The following is a 16,955-nucleotide window of genomic DNA, read 5'->3' as shown; positions in this document are numbered from 1 at the left end:
CGCGGCCAGCTAAGGTGGGCGGCTGTACCAGTTTGGGGCTAGTTCATCTCCCCTCCCTTACGGACACTTAGGTTGCTTCCTAAAGACCATGCTGGTAAAAACCACGTGTGCCCTTTCCCAATTATGTTCTTTTCTGAAGAGCACCCAAATTGAAATTTCGGTGATACTGCCAGACTGTTCTGCATCACGGCTGTCCCAGTGTAGGTTCCTGTCATTCATAAAACTTCCCACGTGCTGGCGTTGTACATCTTAACAGCTCTTGCCCCAACTTAGTAGACTAAAAAAATGGAATGTTTCATTTTTATTTCCTCATACTGGTGAAGTGAAACATATCCTCAATTATGAATTTTGAAATGAATCACCTCATGTTTTTTTAATCTACACTAGTTTTCTGTTGGGGTATTTATTTGCCTTTAAAAAAATTGATTTCTGAGGATTATTGTACTGGGGATGTGAACTCCTGGTTGGCTGCATTTGTCACTTGTCCTTTACTGTGTTGGCTGTCTTCATAAGTGGGCTGGAGCTTTTGCTGCCCGCGTTTAGCTCCCGGAATGATGTTAGAGAGGGGACGGCTGGTGTCCGAGTCACTGCTCAGCTCCGGGGAGGCCCGCAGCTTAGGAGAGCGAATACTGCCCCCTGGTGGTGACGTTCGAGCAGTACGCTTAGGTCCAATTTTAAGGTTCCTTCCCTTCTGGGATTGTAACTGAGCTTTACTATCACGTCGGGAAGGTAGGGTCTCATGCATCCGGCTGAATTCAGAGCGCGTTCGTCTCCCTGGGCTTCTCTGTGGCCCTTGGCCGTCGGGTCACTCCCGACCCCCTCGGTGCTCCTCGCCTTCTGGCCAACCCTCCCGTCCCCGCTCCGGATGCCAGGCCCCACCTCGTTCTCCACACACTCAGCACCCGGAGAAGCCAGTGACTCTTAGCTGAGCCCCAGAGCCACGTCCCTGGCTGCCCCGGCCCTCCCTGGCTGCCTCTGGTGCCTCAAAGCTGGCATTCCCAGCCCTGACTTCCCCCTTCCATCCCTTTTCTTCGGAGTTTGAACATTCACTTGCCTGCCATCCGAGCTGGAGATCCAGCAGGGGTCTTGGACCCTCCCTCTTTGTCTCCGGTTCTCCTATTGCCCCGCAGCGCCCAGCACCGCCGAGTGTGTTGCCGCAGTGTCGTCCTGGCCCCCAGCCCCATCTGCCCACTGCTTTTGGGGGCCTTCTCCCGGGCAGCTCCGCTCAGGCCATGCCTGAGCCTCTCACGTCCGCCCCATTGACCCCCCCAGCCCTGAGACCCTCGCTTGGGCTGCTCTGCTCCAGGCTTCGGTTAAGGTCCAGACTCGTCTTGTGATTCAGCAGCCCCAGCTGGGCACCTTCTTCCTCCTCTGAGTCTCTGACTTCCTCTGTCCGTGCTGCCCCCTTTTCGGAGCTCTGGTTTGGCAGGGAGGGGGGTGGTCTCCGTTCCCAGACCCCTGGGCCTGGACTCTGCGGGGCTGTCACTGTGCTGCCTGCCCTTTCCTTTGAGGCTCCCCAAGCTGGCTCTGTCTGCCCGGGGCTGGGCATCCTTGGTCTCACCTGCTGTGGCCAGCCTGCTGTCCCTGGCAGGGTGCAGGGCCTCCCTCGTGGCCGGGGCAGGTGACCTCAGGCTGTGTTGTGCATAGGGAGGACCGGCCACCCTCCCCACATGCGTGTCGTGCTTGGCGGTTGAAGGCTGTCAGGCACCCTGTGTCTTAGGAGCCTCCTGAGCCCTGAGCTGGTGAGGGGGGTTTGTGCAGGAGGCTCTGGGTGGGAACTCCAGGTGGACGGCAGGGCCCGAGCTGGCGCGGGCGGGGTGGGGGGGAGTGGCAGGCGAGGGGCTGTAGGCTGAGTGGCAGTGGTGGTGGTTTGAGGGCCACAGTGGACGTCCTGGTGCCTGTCTGGACGGGACTTACAGTCATGGCAGGTGCTGCTGTCAGGGGCAAGGAGGTGAGCTTGGCGCTGGGAACATGCTGTTGTGGGTGGAGAGCAGGCGAGGGATCACAGCCCGATTCTTGGGGGCTCAGGTATCGCCACTCGGGGCAGGACCGTGGTCATCACTGTGAAGGTGGGAAGTGACAGAGGGCTGACGGTCAGGTGTGTCAGCAGGCGGGGGGAAGAGCTTTCCATCAGGTTGGGGAGACCCTCTGACTGCCGCCGTCCGAGCTCAGCCCTCACACGCTCGCTGGACGGGGCCCGCTGACGCTGTGTGCTCCCACCCTGTCTCAGTGCCAGCTTGGGGTGCTGCCGCTCGGCACAGGGAATGACCTGGCTCGCGTGCTGGGCTGGGGCTCGGCCTGCGATGACGACACCCAGCTCCCGCAGATCCTGGAGAAGCTAGAGAGAGCCAGCACCAAGATGCTGGACAGGTGAGTGGGCCGCACGCGGCCTCTCAGCCTGCTGTTCTCAGCTGGGGCCCTGGGAAACCGCAAGCCTTTTGCAGTTACTTGTTAAAAAAAAAATTCCACCTCTCTGAGCAGGACTCTTTTCTTCTGATGGGCTTTATCTGGTGATCAGACTAGGGAAGCGCTGATGAGCAGAAGGGGTTGGGACTGTGCCCTCAGGTGGCCAGGTCTCACCAGCCAGGCCCGGTCTTCTGGCCCTCAGAGCGGGAGGCGGCCCCGCCCCCTGCGGCCGCTGCAGCCTCGCCTGTCACCCATCCTCCTCGTCACGGAGTTAAGCTGTCCCGTGTTCCCAGAAGGATTGGAGTTTGGGGTTATTGCCCTCCACGTGTTTAGAAATGCTTGGGCATCCTTCCCGAGCAAGCTGCTCTGAGCACCGAACTCCTGTGTGAACACCCGGACCACAGCCCGTGGTACTTGAGGAGATGCCCCGTTCTTTCAGAGGGTCCCGCACTGCTGTGAGCAGGCGTGGTATCAAACGCGCTCGGCCCCCTCAGCTGTTCCTGCCCCCCGCCTCCGGAGGCTGTGAAATACCCAGAGTGCCAAGCCAGCTGCCTGCCGAGCGGCTCAGCTGTGCAGAGGGGACGCCCACCCAGCGGGTTGTGACATTTGTTCTCAGCTAAGTGAGGAGCCAGCTCGGCGCCTGGGGGGGCCGGGTCGATACAGGCTGACAGACACAGTTAAGTTGTCACAGGATCTCGTCCCCTCTGCCGGCTGTGAGACGGGGAGGTGGGGAGGCCTGGGGCCGGAGCCGACCGGCTGAGCCCCTGTGTGTGTGCAGGTGGAGCGTCATGGCCTACGAGACCAAACTGCCCCGGCCGGTCTCCTCCTCCACCGTCACTGAAGACCTGAGCGAGGGCTCCGAGGTATCGCCATGCGCTCGCCCTGGCCCCTCCCTGCTTTGCCTCCCCCGCCAGAAATGCCCTGTTCCAGGTTAGCCCCTTGCCGGCGCAGGGCCCCCTGAGGTGGAGCCGGGTCCCATGGACTCTGCCCCGTAGGACTCGGGGTCTTCCCGCCAGCGCTCTGCCCACCCAGGCCCCTCCTCCGTGTCCTGCCCTTGCAGTCAGTCTGTGCTAGTTCGGTGCTGAGCTCTTCTTCCACTTTGTGGTGGGTTTCGGGAGTTAGAGGTTCCCTCAGGGCCCAGACTCTGCTGAGACTGGGCAGCTCAGGTGCACAGCTGTGCTCAGGCCTCCATGCGAGCCCCTGGCCAAGCAGGCAGCGGGGCTGTGCCAAGGGCTGTCTGCTCGCCCCGAGGGTCAGGGGAGGCCAACCCTGGTCTCCCGGCCCACACCTGCCTGGGCTGCCGGGACCTGCCCTGCGAGCAGAGAACGTCCAGCTAAGAGCAGGCGCGCTCGTGGGCAAGCCCTGAAGGTCGACCCTCTGGCCGATAGTAAAGGGCTTGACACGCACGGGGAGGTCCCCTCTTTTGCAGGCAGGGGTGGGAGGTGAGGAGGGTGATTGACATCCAGGGATGACGGGGGCCTGGGCCAGGGTCCCACCCGACAGAAACGTGGGGAGCCTTGGCCACAGGCCCGTGCCGCTCGGGAGGAGCCGGGGTGCAGGAGTGCAGCCTGGAGCAGTCTGTTAGGATCCTCGGTCTGTCAGCTGTGTGTGAAGGGAGGCGGGCTGGGCCGCGGGCAGGGGCGGCGCTCCTGGCCCGAGGGTGACGGCCGCCCGCCCCCCCAACCCCGGGCTGCGGGCAGGGGCGGTGCTCCTGGCCTCACCCCCACCCCAGGCCGCGGGCAGGGGTGGCGCTCCTGGCCTGAGGGTGACGGTTGCCCGCCCCCCCGGGCCGATTGCAGGTGCGGCAGATCCTCTTCTACGAAGACTCGGTCGCAGCTCACCTCTCCAAGATCCTAACCTCCGACCAGCACTCCGTGGTGATCTCGTCAGCCAAGTGAGCGCCTGGCAGCCTGGGGCGTCCCCTCTGCTGGGTGGGGGTCCCCGTGGGACGGCCCCTCTGAAGCCTCCATCTCCTCCTGCAGAGTGCTCTGTGAGACTGTGAAGGACTTCGTGGCACGGGTCGGGAAGGCCTACGAGAAGACCACCGAGAGCTCGGAGGAGTCGGAGGTCATGGCCAAGAAGGTGGGTCCCAGGCCCCCGGGGGCGGGGGCCGTCGGAGTGGGGCGGCACACCTCCACTCCTGCCTCTGTTCCCCGCCCAGTGCTCCGTCCTCAAGGAGAAGCTGGACTCCCTGCTCAAGACCCTGGACGACGAGTCGCAGGCCTCGTCCTCCCTGCCCACGCCGCCCCCCACCATCGCCGAGGAGGCAGAGGACGGGGACGGGGCGGGCGGCGGCTGCGGCTCCAGCTCCACGGGGGCCCGCGCCCTGGGCTCGGCCTGCCCCGCCCGGCCCCAGATATTCCGGCCCCGTGAGCAGCTCATGCTGAGGGCCAACAGCCTGAAGAAGGCCATCCGCCAGATTATAGAGCACACAGAGAAAGGTAGCCGGGCGTGGGCCCCGGCCTGGGGGGCGGGGAGAGACACACCTGCCCAGGATTAGAGGCTCACATGGTGCCTCGCTCCTTTTCTCTGACTGCGTTTGCTAAGCTTCAAAGAGAAGGCTGTAAAACCACCTTGACCTGTAAACCTCACCCTGACCCTGAGGTCCCTCCCAGTGAGTTTTTCCCTGTCCTCTGTCTGTCTCTCCTCTCATCACCCTTGGAAACTATCTCGCACCTTTTCCGCTCTCGTTAGACCCATCTCACTGAGCAGATCAACCTGCTCCTTGCGGTGAGACTAGTGAGGTCATGACCTCGCTCCCTGCTCCGGCCTGGGCACGGCTCCTTCCTCTCGGCCCCTCCAGGCTGCACAGACCTTCACTTGTCACTCTCTCCCCGCCCCCGCCTCTTCCAGCCTTGGCCCACCTCCCCAGCCTGTTGGCACGAGTGCCCAGGTGCCCCCGTGTGCCAGGGCCGGGGAGACAGAGGGTCGGGTCGGAGCTTCGGGCCTGAGCCTTCGGCCGAGACGAGGGTGAGGGCGGTGAGGCCAGTCCGTGTGCTGCCTGGTGGTGGCTGTGGGTCAGCTTCCACATGCTCAGCTGCCACATTGCCTTGCGCAGCTGTGGACGAGCAGAACGCCCAGACCCAGGAGCAGGAGGGCTTCATCCTTGGCCTCTCCGATTCGGATAAGAAGGACCTGAAGTCGGACGACAGAGCAGGCCACGGCGAGGGCCACAGCACCTCTAAGGTCCGGAGCCTCCGCAGAGGTACAGGGCCCTCTCGTTTCAGGATGCTCGGAAGTGTGAGGGGCTTTCTCGTGGTTGCTGTGGCCATGTGGAGGTGTGAAGAGTCTCGAACTGGCCACCTATTGGGCGAACTACCTGATGTGTGCGGCTTACCTGCTGCAGGCCCGGCAGGACCCTGAGCCGGGAGGGGCCTTGCTACTGGGGCCCATGCTTCCCTCCGAACCTCCCTGCACCTCTGGCCTAGCAGGTCCTAACTGAGGGCTTGGGGCCTCCAGGCGGCAGCCAGCCACACAGACTGCCCTCTGGGGACCCTTAGCCACCTGGAACAGCCCCACCTCTGTGGCCCCCCAGTGCACAGCCTTATGAGCTGCCGGGAGAGCCTGCCCCGGAGTTTCCTCACCCCCATTCCCATGCGGAACTGCCCTCTGCCCAGGCCCAGACCCCAGCCTGACCGTGGTTGGGGCCGGCCCCTCTGCCCCCACTGTGGCCCATGTCTGGGGGGCGTCCGAGCCCCGTGGCCTCTCTCCTTGGCTGACCGCTGTGTGTGGCTGCTGGTTGCCTGGCTTGGCCCGTCCGTGGGCCCCCTCCCTGACAAAGCCTGCTGGAAGCTCAGTGGCCTGTCTTCTGTCCTGTCTGACAGTGTCCAAGTCCCCCTGCGAGAAGCTGATAAGCAAAGGGAGCTTGTCGCCAGGTGGTTCTGCGTCTCTGCCTCTGCAGTCAGGAAGCCGGGATGGCCTGCCAGCGCTGAACACGAAGATCTTATTCCCGAGTGAGTGTTCCCCGGGTGGGCCAGGCTCCCCAGCCCCTCAGAGCGGCCCACGTGTCTGGGGGGCGGGGGGCCGCAGGCTGGGCGCTAGCCTGCCAGCAGCTGTTGCACTGCCTGGCATGGGTCTGTGGGCTCAGCGAGACCAGGTCCCTGCACTCCAGGAGTTCACAAGTCTGTGGGCAGGACAGGTAGAGTTCAGGGTTCTGTCACGGCTCTGTGAAAAGTGCCCTGGTGTATTACACAGGGCAGACGGCTCCCAGGTCGCTGCCTAGAGTCCCAGGCAGAAGTCGTTGAGGAGGTGATGCCCGAGCTGGGTGCTGAGGGATAAATAGGAGCTGGGCTGAGTGAAAAGGGAGGGCCAGCAGGGGGTGGTGGAGAGCCAATGGTCACCCCGTTGTTCCCAGCTTGACCCACAGCTGGCCACCAGAAGGGTCGGGCTGCCCCTGCCTGCACTGAGCCCACAATCGCATCGTCACATTGGGGCAGCTCCTGCTGGTGCTTCTCGGGGCGGGGGAACACTGTGTGTTCTCAGTACGGAGGAGTGATCTGAGGGGTTGAAAGCGTTGAGAGGACTCCCATAACTCACTTCCGGTAGCTTTCTGGGCCTCCTGGGCCAGGCTGAGCACACGCTGCTCATATAAGTGGTTTTGCAGTTTTTAGGTGAGTCAGTTCAGTTCAGTTCAGTCGCTCAGTCGTGTCCGACTCTTTGTGACCCCATGAATCACAGCACGCCAGGCCTCCCTGTCCATCAGCGTCTCTTGGAGTTCACCCAGACTCACGTCCATCGAGTCCGTGATGCCATCCACCTATCTCATCCTCTGTCGTCCCCTTCTCCTCCTGCCCCCAATCCCTCGCAGCATCAGAGTTTTTTCTAATGAGTCAACTCTTCTCATGAGGTGGCCAAAGTACTGGAGTTTCAGCTTCAGCATCATTCCCTCCAAAGAAATCCCAGGGTTGATCTCCTTCAGAATGGACTGGTTGGATCTCCTTACAGTCCAAGGGACTCTCAAGAGTCTTCTCCAACTCCACACTTCAAAAGGAGCAATTCTTTGGCACTCAGCCTTCTTCACAGTCCAACTCTCACATCCATACATGACCTCAGGAAAAACCATAAAATTCTAGAAGTTCTGGGGACAAGAGGATGAGACAGGTTTGGTTGGTAAGCAGCACAGATGTTACTGGACGGCATGGTCCGGCAGAATGTCCAAAAGCAGGGCTCTGTCTGAGCTTTACTGTTCATGACATAAGCTTGAAAAAATTGGAGCAGGTATCTGAGGGCTCTGGTCACCTGGAGGATTCTTTGATGTGCAACTTTTCCTCATGGATTTAGCCTTAACAGTGGAGTGACTGGCCCAACCCTAAGACTAGTTGCAGCGGAGATCACTTTGGTGGAGTTTCTTGGCTTTAGTGACAGCTGTCGTTATAAACTCTTTTCTAACGCATCATCGGTTACCACCCAGTATTTATTTTTGTTCTGCCAGTGTGGGTTTAGGAGAGTGGTTTTTGACCTGAGACTATTAATTGTCAAAGTTTGGACATCTTTATGTGATGTTTTAGAAGCGCCTTATTATGATAATGCTCTCTGAACACGTGATCATCACCCTCTTGAATCAAGGGCCCCCAGCCAGTGCGGTCTCCTCCTGTTCTCTCCCCAGCAGATGTTCGTGCTGGGATGTCTGGTACGCTGCCTGGAGGCTCAGTCATCAGCCGATTACTAATTAACGCCGATCCCTTTAACTCTGAACCAGAAAACCTGTGAGTATGGGGTAAACCAAGCGGGCGTGTTGTTAGCTGAATCCTGGTGCGTAGAAGTCTGACTCGGAAATAACTTGAGAAATTCATGAGCAGTTGACCAGTCGATCCTTTTTCAGCTACTGTCGGCCAGTAGGGAAAATCCAGAAAGAGTGAGGCTGCAGGGGCGGAGGGTGGCTGGAACTTCTGGGAAGGGAGGTGGCCGTGCTCACGTGTTTCTGGCTTCCGAACGTGCTGGTGTGCTGAGGCTTCGGCAGGTTCAGAGACTCTGAGGTTCAGAGACCAAGACGGGCTGTGCCGTGTTCTTGGTCGTCTTCTCTGGGGTTCTGGCTGGCCCTGCGTGGGCACCACCTCCTGACCGCATTGCGTTGCCTTCCTTGTGGGTTTGCTGCTCCTCGGTCCATGCAGGTCCCAGGCTGGACGCCCCTCCTCGCTCTTCCCGGGAGATGCTGTCCTGGGTTTGGACTCTGCCTGCCGCGGACCCTGTCCTCTGCCCACCGTCTAAAGGCAGCACGGGCTTTTGTGCAGCTTGTCCTTGTGTGTATAGAGGCCATTGCGGGACATGTGGCCTTTTGAAGGCCCTAGGTTTCCCTTTCAGCCAGCTGATAGCAGGTTCTGGGCAGCCAGGGCTGGTGGCAGGGGATGGAAGGGTGCCCACATGTGTGTCTGGTGTGGTGAGCAGAGTTAGTGCGGCCGCTGTCAGGAGAGTCAGGCATGGCCTCCAAACCCAGAGTTTCCATGTGGCCCAGCGGGTCCCTTCCTGGGGTGACTCCCAGGAAAAGTGAAACAGAGACACAGCCACACCGAAGCGTGGGTGCGTGTGTCCACAAGTCAGGGCTCAAAAGTCAGGGCTCAACAGCCCAGATGGGCCATTGCCGGCTGAGGCGCCGCGCTGGACTAGCCTGGTGCCCGTGGCGTGCAGGCGCGCTTGGTGACGGGGACAGACGCTGCGCGCGTGTCAGTCTGTTCCTGGGAGCCGTCTGGACCTGCAGCACCACAGGGCAGAAAGCCGGCAGTGCTTCCGGGGCCCACAGCTCACGGTTGCGGGCTTCATTTTGGGGACGAGCTGCTCTGACGTTGGTTGTAGTGATTGTGAATCCATGCAAGGCATTATTGGGTTGGGCCTTTTAAATGGGTAGATTTTACGGTGTGTGAATTGCCTCTTGGTCTCACTGTCCCTTACCTTCCAAAAGCTAAGTTTTGTCCTCAGGAAGAAACACTCAGAGGCTGGTCCGCAGGGCTGTTCTAATTGGCCTGAACCCCTCTTTGCAGAGAGTATTACACGGAGAAGTGTGTCATGAACAATTACTTCGGCATCGGCCTGGACGCGAAGATCTCCCTGGACTTCAATAACAAGCGTGACGAGCACCCAGAGAAGTGCAGGTGGGTGCGGCCCCCGGGCATGCCTGTTCTGACGTGGGCTCTGGTTTCCCCTTCTGGCCATGGGGTTATTTCTGGAACGTGGAGCACTTAGGCAGAGCCCAGACCCAGAGCCTGAGCACCTCGCTGGAAGGCAGGTGCACCGGTGTATTGTGGCCGCAGCTGTGGGCAGCCGCGGGTCGCCTGCAGGAGGGGTCAGGGCTCGCCCACCTCTCAGTCTCTAGAGCAGGGGCAGCCCCGAGGGGTGCTCAGGCTCTCCCCCTAAATCACCATGTGCTTGCTCCCCCCAGCCGAGGGAGGAGGGCGAGTGGTGTCTCCCTCCCCACGGTGGCCATCAGCTGGCGGGGGACCATTAGAGGAGCTGGTGTGGAGTCTGGGGGAGAACAGCCGTCGATGCAGAGGAAAACCAGAACCAGTCATGAGAGCTCAAAACCCTGGGCGCCCTGGGGCTCAAGTGTCGGAAACAGGCTCAGACGTGCCCAGGGGCACCCCGACCACCCAGTGCGTAATGGAGCCCCCATCACGTGAAAAGGCCCTCATCAGTGCAGACAGCTGGAGAGGCATTATTGGAATGCATGTCGTTTAGCAGAACAAAGCAGGTGAAGGAGCAAGGCCTCATGGAGCATGGTTTTTAGAAACTGGGAATCCTGACATAACCTTGCCTGAGTTTGCATCTTTGAGAAGACCTACTGAGAAGCTGCCATTTCTACACATCTGGTCTGAAGAAGCAGGGGAAGGTCGGCAAAGGGGCGTTTTACCAAGGGCCATAGCCGGGAGCGTTATAGAGCCCGGGAGTGTGGGCAGGAGGTGACCCATCAGAGGTGTCGATTCAGCGACCACTGTGGGAGGTGCCCCGATGTGGTCATTCATGCTCAGGACCTGGGGCGGCGCCCTCCACGGGGGTGAAGCGCAGGTTTCCGCTATCTCAGCTGTAAGTCAGGTTCCTGGGAAGGACTGGGAACACACGCTGGAGTGTTTCCCATCAGCGCTGACACACGGGAATTATGAGTGCACCTCTGTGCTTTCCTGCACTTCCCAAGTTTGACTCATTGGGAAAGACCCTGCTGCTGGGAAAGACTGAAGGCAGGAGGAGAAGGGGACGACAGAGGATGAGATGGTCTGATGGCATCACCAACTCAGTGGACATGAGTTTGTGCAAACTCCAGGAAATGGTGAAGGACAGGGAAGCCTGGCGTGCTGCAGTCTGTGGGGTCACAGAGTCAGACATGACTGAGTGACTGAACAACAAGCATAATTTTATAGCTGGAAAAAGTAATTTGCACATTTTTCGTGAGGCTCTGTGGTATCTTACCTTTCAGGAGAGGCTTGCTTCTTGGGAGCGGTAGTTTTAAAAGGTAGAATTTCACGCCCGAGAGCGTCTCTCTCGCTTGTCTCACACCGGTGTGTCACAGGCACGCCCCTCCTTGTCTCGCACGGTCGCTGCTGGGCACACGCGCCTGGTGTGGCCGGCTACGAGGAGGTGACTGCTGGCCGGCCGTGTGCTCTCCTCCCCAGGAGTCGAACCAAGAACATGATGTGGTACGGAGTCCTGGGCACCAGAGAGCTGCTGCACAGAACCTACAAGAACTTGGAGCAGAAAGTCCTCCTGGAGGTGAGTGGGCAACACCCCCAGCCCTGCTCCTGAACAGCGCGGCCCGCGGCAGGCACCGGGGAGGATGCCCTGCCTGACACCGGCTCTCTCTCCTTTCCTCTCCTCTCCCGCGTCCCCCCGCGCAGTGTGACGGGCGCCCCATCCCCCTCCCCAGTCTGCAGGGAATTGCAGTCCTCAACATCCCCAGCTACGCCGGAGGGACCAACTTCTGGGGGGGCACCAAGGAGGATGATGTACGTACGGGGTTGCCGGGCGGCACGGGGCTGGGCGGGCGAGGATAGAGTGGCCAGAGAGGTGGCCCCTCTGGGAGCTGAGGCGGAGCCTCCCGCTCTGGGGGTGCTCTGTGGACGGGCCGGGGGCTGGACGGGGCAGCGCCCTTGTGCTGGCCGCGGGGGTGCAGTGGAGAGAGAGACAGCCCCCCAGCCCCAAGTAGGGCAGGTGTGGTCACAGGTGTGCCTGGAGTCTGGGTCAGACCTGCCCTGGGGGTCATCTGGAAAGGTGTCCAGGGGGAGGGGACGTCTGCATGGAGGCCTGGGGCTGTCTTGGGGTTGGACAGGTCAGGTCGGTGTCAGGGAGGGGCACATTCTCCGATGGCATGCACCCCGGGCGGAGTGCAGAGAGGTCTGAGGAGCCAGGGAGGAGTTTGGGATTTGTGCTGCAGGGGCACGGACAGGTGTTAACCGGGGCCCTCCCTTAGTACACGGCAGCTGACGGGACAGCTAATGTAGACTGCCCTCGTGGCCCATGCTGGTCCCGCTTGTCAGCACGGTGCCCAAGGTCACAGCCCTCATGAGACCCTGGAGGAACGTACTGGTGTCAGCCCCGTTTCACAGAAGCGGGAACCCAGGAAGAGAGGCAGTCACGTGCCCTAGGCCCCGCGTGTTTGAGGGGCAGGCAGGCCTGCCACCGATCCAGGCTGCTGCCTTCCGGGTCTGGAGTGGAGGCCCCTCCACAACGTCCCCCCAGCGGCTCCCTGTCGTGAGCTCGTCTGGCTTTTAGCACTCGATCCAGGCTGCTGCCTTTCCAGGTCTGGAGTGGAGACCCTTCCTCAGCGTCTCCCCAGCAGCTCCCTGTCGTGGGCCCGTTTGGCTTTCAGCACAGCAGTCCCCAGAGAGAGGCGGCTGTGTGTGTGGAGGGGGTGGGGGGGTCTTCAGGCCAGGAGCAGAGGTCAGCTCTGACGCCAGCCCTTGCAGACCTTCGCAGCCCCATCATTTGACGACAAGATCTTGGAGGTGGTCGCGGTGTTTGGCAGCATGCAGATGGCCGTCTCCCGGGTCATAAAGCTGCAACATCACCGGATCGCCCAGGTACTGGCCTCGGTCCTGGAGGCGGGAGGGATCTGGCCCAGATCTATGCTCCTGAGACAGGTGGGCATCTGCGTGCAGAGCCGCCTCCCGGTCCAGAGCCCATTCTCGTCTGCTGTGTTTGACCTCTGAAAAATGCTTTCCAAACCGGGGCTGGCTTGCTCCCCAGTACCCCCCTGGCCCTCTGGGGGGGCTCCTCCTGCTGTGGTGGGGTGAGCCGAGGCGGGCCTGGCTGCCTGTGGCCTGGCCCTGCTGCTCTCAGGAGCCTCAACCCGAGTCCAGGAGCGAGGCCGAGCGTGTGTCCACTGGCCTCTCTGAGGCCCGGCTCGGGGGAGACGGGGCGGGTCCCCCTTGGGAGGTTCTGGTGACGGGCTGGGAAGCGTCTGTCTGTCTGGGCAGTGGGGAGGGCTGTGTTTTTTGCACAGAGACGGGTGCGCGTGCTGCCTTGAGCCCCAGTCCCTTCTGTCCCACCGTGGGCTGCATGGACCTTGAGCCCCAGTCCCTTCTGTCCCACCGTGGGCTGCATGGATCTTGAGCCCCAGTCCCTTCTGTCCACCTTGGGCTGCATGGACCTTGAGCCCCAGTCCCTTCTGTCCCACCGTGGGCTGCATGGACCTTGAGCCCCAGTCCCTACTGTCCCACCGTGGGCTGCATGGACCTTGAGCCCCAGTCCCTTCTGTCCCACCGTGGGCTGCATGGATCTTGAGCCCCAGTCCCTTCTGTCCCACCGTGGGCTGCATGGACCTTGAGCCCCAGTCCCTACTGTCCCACCGTGGGCTGCATGGACCTTGAGCCCCAGTCCCTACTGTCCCACCGTGGGCTGCATGGACCTTGAGCCCCAGTCCCTTCTGTCCCACCGTGGGCTGCATGGACCTTGAGCCCCAGTCCCTTCTGTCCCACCGTGGGCTGCATGGATCTTGAGCCCCAGTCCCTTCTGTCCCACCGTGGGCTGCATGGATCTTGAGCCCCAGTCCCTTCTGTCCCACCGTGGGCTGCATGGATCTTGAGCCCCAGTCCCTTCTGTCCCACCATGGGCTGCATGGATGTCACAGTTTTAATCGTTCAGCAGCATTTTCTGTTGAAAAGAGGAGCCCTTGGTGGGAGTTGGCCCCGTCCCGGGTGTGTCCCCATGTGCCCAGGGACCCAACAGCTCTGGGTGGTTGCGTGACCCTGCCCGAGGCCCGGTGCTGGCGTCTGAGCACCGAGTTCCCCACAGGGCGGCGGTCAGGGATGCGGGGTACCCCGGGTGCGGGGCGGCGGGGCAGGGCTCCAGGAGCTGTGCCCCAGGCGGGGGTGCCCTGAGCCCGGAAGCCGCGCAGGTCACTGAGGCACTCCACGCCTGGTGTGTTCACAGTGTCGCACGGTGAAGATCTCCATCCTGGGCGACGAGGGCGTGCCTGTGCAGGTGGACGGCGAGGCCTGGGTGCAGCCCCCGGGGTACATCCGCATCGTCCACAAGAACCGTGCGCAGACCCTCACCAGGGACCGGGTAAGACGGCGCCTGTCCCTGGGGACCTGACGCCTGAGTGCTCGATTCCAGGCATTGACGCAGTTCTCCCCCAGATTAAGTGAGCAGGCCTGGGGTTCCTAGGACCGTGCCCTCTTCCCCAGAGTAAACAGGCGTCTGCGTCCCTGTCCGGGATTGTTCATGAGTGTCCAGCAGCATTGGCTGTTGGACGTGTGCTCGCGCCAGCGTGTGTAACCCTGGTTCTGTGTCCTAGGCCTTCGAGAACACCCTCAAGTCTTGGGAGGACAAGCAGAAGTGCGAGCTGCCCCGGGCCCCGCCTTTCTCCCTGCACCCAGGGATCCTGTCCGAGGAGGAGGCCACCCAGATGGACCAGTTTGGGCAGGCGGCGGGCGCCCTCATCCACAGGTGGGCGCCCCCTCCTTCCGCGGTCAGCTCCCCCAGTGAGGCCCCAGATCCGTGCCAGGCCGCGGGCATCGAGACACTCCTCCCGCATGTTCCGTGCCGTCTCCTCCATCACGGGGCCTGGCCAGCCAAGCTCTGGCTCACCCTGCACTTTGTGCTTGCCACTGATGGTCTTGTAGATGTTACCTGGGGCTTAAGGACATGGGAGCCTCAAACCCACAGGCGTTTTAAGGGCCAGCTACCTTGGACTGTAAAGCCGTCCTGGATTCCTAAGAACAGTCCACTTACTGCCTCCTTTACTTCATGCCGAAGAGCAGGCTTGCGGTTAGGAAGCAAACCTTGTAAATATTAAAAAAAAAAAAAAGCAGCCAAAGGTGCTTCCTTCTCCTCTCAGCCCCCAGAGCCACTGTGGACCTTCCCGCGCGGCGGTCACTGCTCTGCCCGCTGCCCGGCTCCCACTGTGTCCGGCCCCCTCACCTTGGCACGGTTGCGGCAGCCTGGTGGCCTGTGCCTGCAGCTGTCACATTCCCGGACCCCCCGGCCGCCTTGGCTCTGTCTTTGGACCCTATTCCCCTCCCCGCCCCCCTCCTGAGGCTGCATGCAGGCCTGGTGCTCCCCACAATGGGCCTCTCCTCCCTTCCTGGCTTTCTCCTCCTCTGCTTCCTACTCTGGAGGTTTCACAAGACCTCCATCCTCTTTTGGGGCACTCACCTCCTTGGGTGAGTCTCCGGAAAAGCTCGGAAGTTTGTCGTCAGATCTCCCGGTTAAGGCCTCCCCCGCCGTTGGTCAGGAGGTGACGGGCCTGCCGCCGTGTCTGTCTCTCCAGCATCCGGGAGCTAGCACAGTCCCACCAGGACGTGGAGCAGGAGCTCGCCCACGCCGTCAACGCCAGCTCCAAGTCCATGGACCGAGTGTACGGCAAGCCCAGAGCCGCAGAGGTGCCTGCGCCCTCCTGCCCCCGCCCCCCGCCCCCGCCCGCCCTTGGGCTGTCTCCATGGTTCTGTTCTGGTTCCTCTCAGGGGCTGAGCTGCAGCCTCGTCCTGGAGATGGTGAATAACGTCCGAGCCCTGCGCAGTGAGACAGAGCTGCTGCTTGCGGGCAGGCTGGCCCTGGTAAGCTGGGGAGCCGACCCTCGGGACGCACACGGGCAGCACGTCTCCGTGCGGGGCTCCCGACCGTGAGGGCTCCTCAGAGGGCCCTGCCCTGACCCTGAAGTGATGCTCAGACCCTCTGGCCCATCTCGCCACACCCACTCCAGGGTGTCAGGGCCCCACTGTGTCGTGCCCAGCCCTCTGTCCTCAGGGCCCACGGGTATGCGGACGCCTCCGGCCTTGTCCCCGGCACGCAGACCCGGCCGCCCCTCCTCACTCAGCCCCGGGGAGGCACCCAGCTGGACTTCTGTTGAATTGCAGAAGCCAGAATAGGGCAGACCTCAGAGTGCCCGGCCAGCCTTCTTGTAAGAAACGAAGGTGTGGAAGGTCAGGGAGGTGAAGTCAGTGCAGAAATGCCCTAGAGTCCAGTCCGCACTCTGCTCTCATTCCACGCTTCCACGCTGTCCTGACGTTCACGCAGCCGCCTCTGCACCCCACATGCTTTCTGCGCTCCGGTGCAGGCGGTCTGGTCTCCCCTTGAGAGAGGGTCCCGAGGACGCTGATGCAGGTGACCTGTGAGTCCTGCCGATGCGATTTTCGGGCGAGCTTGGTTTGCCCTATTGCTTATGAGAGGAGTTCCGTTCTCTCACTTGGCGCTACTTACAAGTGGAGGTTCCGAGTTTGGCCCTGGAGGGTTGCTCTGTGACTCCGTTTCTTGGCAAGCTTTTAGAAGAGCTCTCTGAGAGTGGCCCTGGCCTGGGCAGGCTCTCTGTCTGCCTGGGCCCTGCGGCCCCGCCCTGCTGGTAACCGCTGTGTCTCCTTCCTCCATCTCTCTGTCCCTGGAGCAGCAGTTGGATCCCCCTCAGAAGGAGCGGCTCACAGTTGCCCTCACCGAGATGGACCAACAGCTCAGGAAGCTGGCAGACACGCCCTGGCTGTGCCAGCCCATGGAGCCTGGTGACGAAGAGGTATGTGGGTCTCGGGCTTCAGCACGGCGTCCCTGGACACGGGGCTGCCCCTTCCGTGCCCGAGTCCCTGTGCGGCTTCAGGGTGAAGATGGTGTTGGTCCTGCAGCCCCTGATCTGACCCCCGGTAAACATGCGTCTCTGTTAAAATGCCTTCAGGGCATGGAGGCCCACTTTGGTAGGTAGGAAGGATCTGGGAACTGCTGTCGAGAATGACCCTCGACAACTGGGACACTGTTGCCCTCAGAACTGTGGGACGGCCAGGGGCCAGGTAGAGAGAAGGCCAAGCCCGGCCCCACTGTGCTCCCCCAGCGTGGAGGCATGCTGTCAGGCTGACCTGCGGATTGCTGGGCGTCTGTCGTCGGGGTCGGGGCGCCGTGTTCCACTCCCGGTCACACTTGTCTGTTACGTGTGTTTAGGGAGCACAGCTTGCATGGGCCTTATAGCTGAGATATCGGGAGCCTGGGTGCACCCCGGGGCTGTGCCTCCTGCAGCAGGCAAGGTGGCCGTGGGCCCAGGAGAGGTGCTCGCTGGGCGTGGTTTGGGGGCAGCACCTGGACGGGGGCCAACCCGAGAGGCCATCCTCCCGAGGGTAGAGCAGGGGTGGCGGGAGAGAGTTCACATG

General features: G+C 61.6%; 1 protein-coding gene across 3 annotated transcripts in view; it reads left to right on the top strand.

The window, feature by feature from the left end:
- Positions 1 to 16,955, top strand: part of DGKD (diacylglycerol kinase delta) — a 114,741-nt gene that overhangs the window by 82,805 nt on the left and 14,981 nt on the right. For all 3 annotated transcript variants that reach the window (XM_018041036.1, XM_018041043.1, XM_018041050.1), the window contains 17 exons: positions 2,231 to 2,370; positions 3,185 to 3,269; positions 4,206 to 4,300; positions 4,389 to 4,488; positions 4,568 to 4,847; positions 5,465 to 5,611; positions 6,231 to 6,359; positions 8,015 to 8,111; positions 9,381 to 9,491; positions 11,004 to 11,100; positions 11,226 to 11,333; positions 12,294 to 12,407; positions 13,759 to 13,893; positions 14,126 to 14,277; positions 15,101 to 15,212; positions 15,294 to 15,386; positions 16,214 to 16,333. In XM_018041036.1, coding sequence (XP_017896525.1) covers positions 2,231 to 2,370; positions 3,185 to 3,269; positions 4,206 to 4,300; positions 4,389 to 4,488; positions 4,568 to 4,847; positions 5,465 to 5,611; positions 6,231 to 6,359; positions 8,015 to 8,111; positions 9,381 to 9,491; positions 11,004 to 11,100; positions 11,226 to 11,333; positions 12,294 to 12,407; positions 13,759 to 13,893; positions 14,126 to 14,277; positions 15,101 to 15,212; positions 15,294 to 15,386; positions 16,214 to 16,333 — 2,115 coding nt within the window. The remainder of the gene's footprint in view (positions 1 to 2,230; positions 2,371 to 3,184; positions 3,270 to 4,205; positions 4,301 to 4,388; positions 4,489 to 4,567; positions 4,848 to 5,464; positions 5,612 to 6,230; positions 6,360 to 8,014; positions 8,112 to 9,380; positions 9,492 to 11,003; positions 11,101 to 11,225; positions 11,334 to 12,293; positions 12,408 to 13,758; positions 13,894 to 14,125; positions 14,278 to 15,100; positions 15,213 to 15,293; positions 15,387 to 16,213; positions 16,334 to 16,955) is intronic.

This window comes from Capra hircus, chromosome 3 (assembly GCF_001704415.2).
Source record: "Capra hircus breed San Clemente chromosome 3, ASM170441v1, whole genome shotgun sequence".
Lineage (NCBI taxonomy): Eukaryota > Metazoa > Chordata > Mammalia > Artiodactyla > Bovidae > Capra > Capra hircus.
This window is presented reverse-complemented; position numbering and strand designations above follow the sequence as displayed.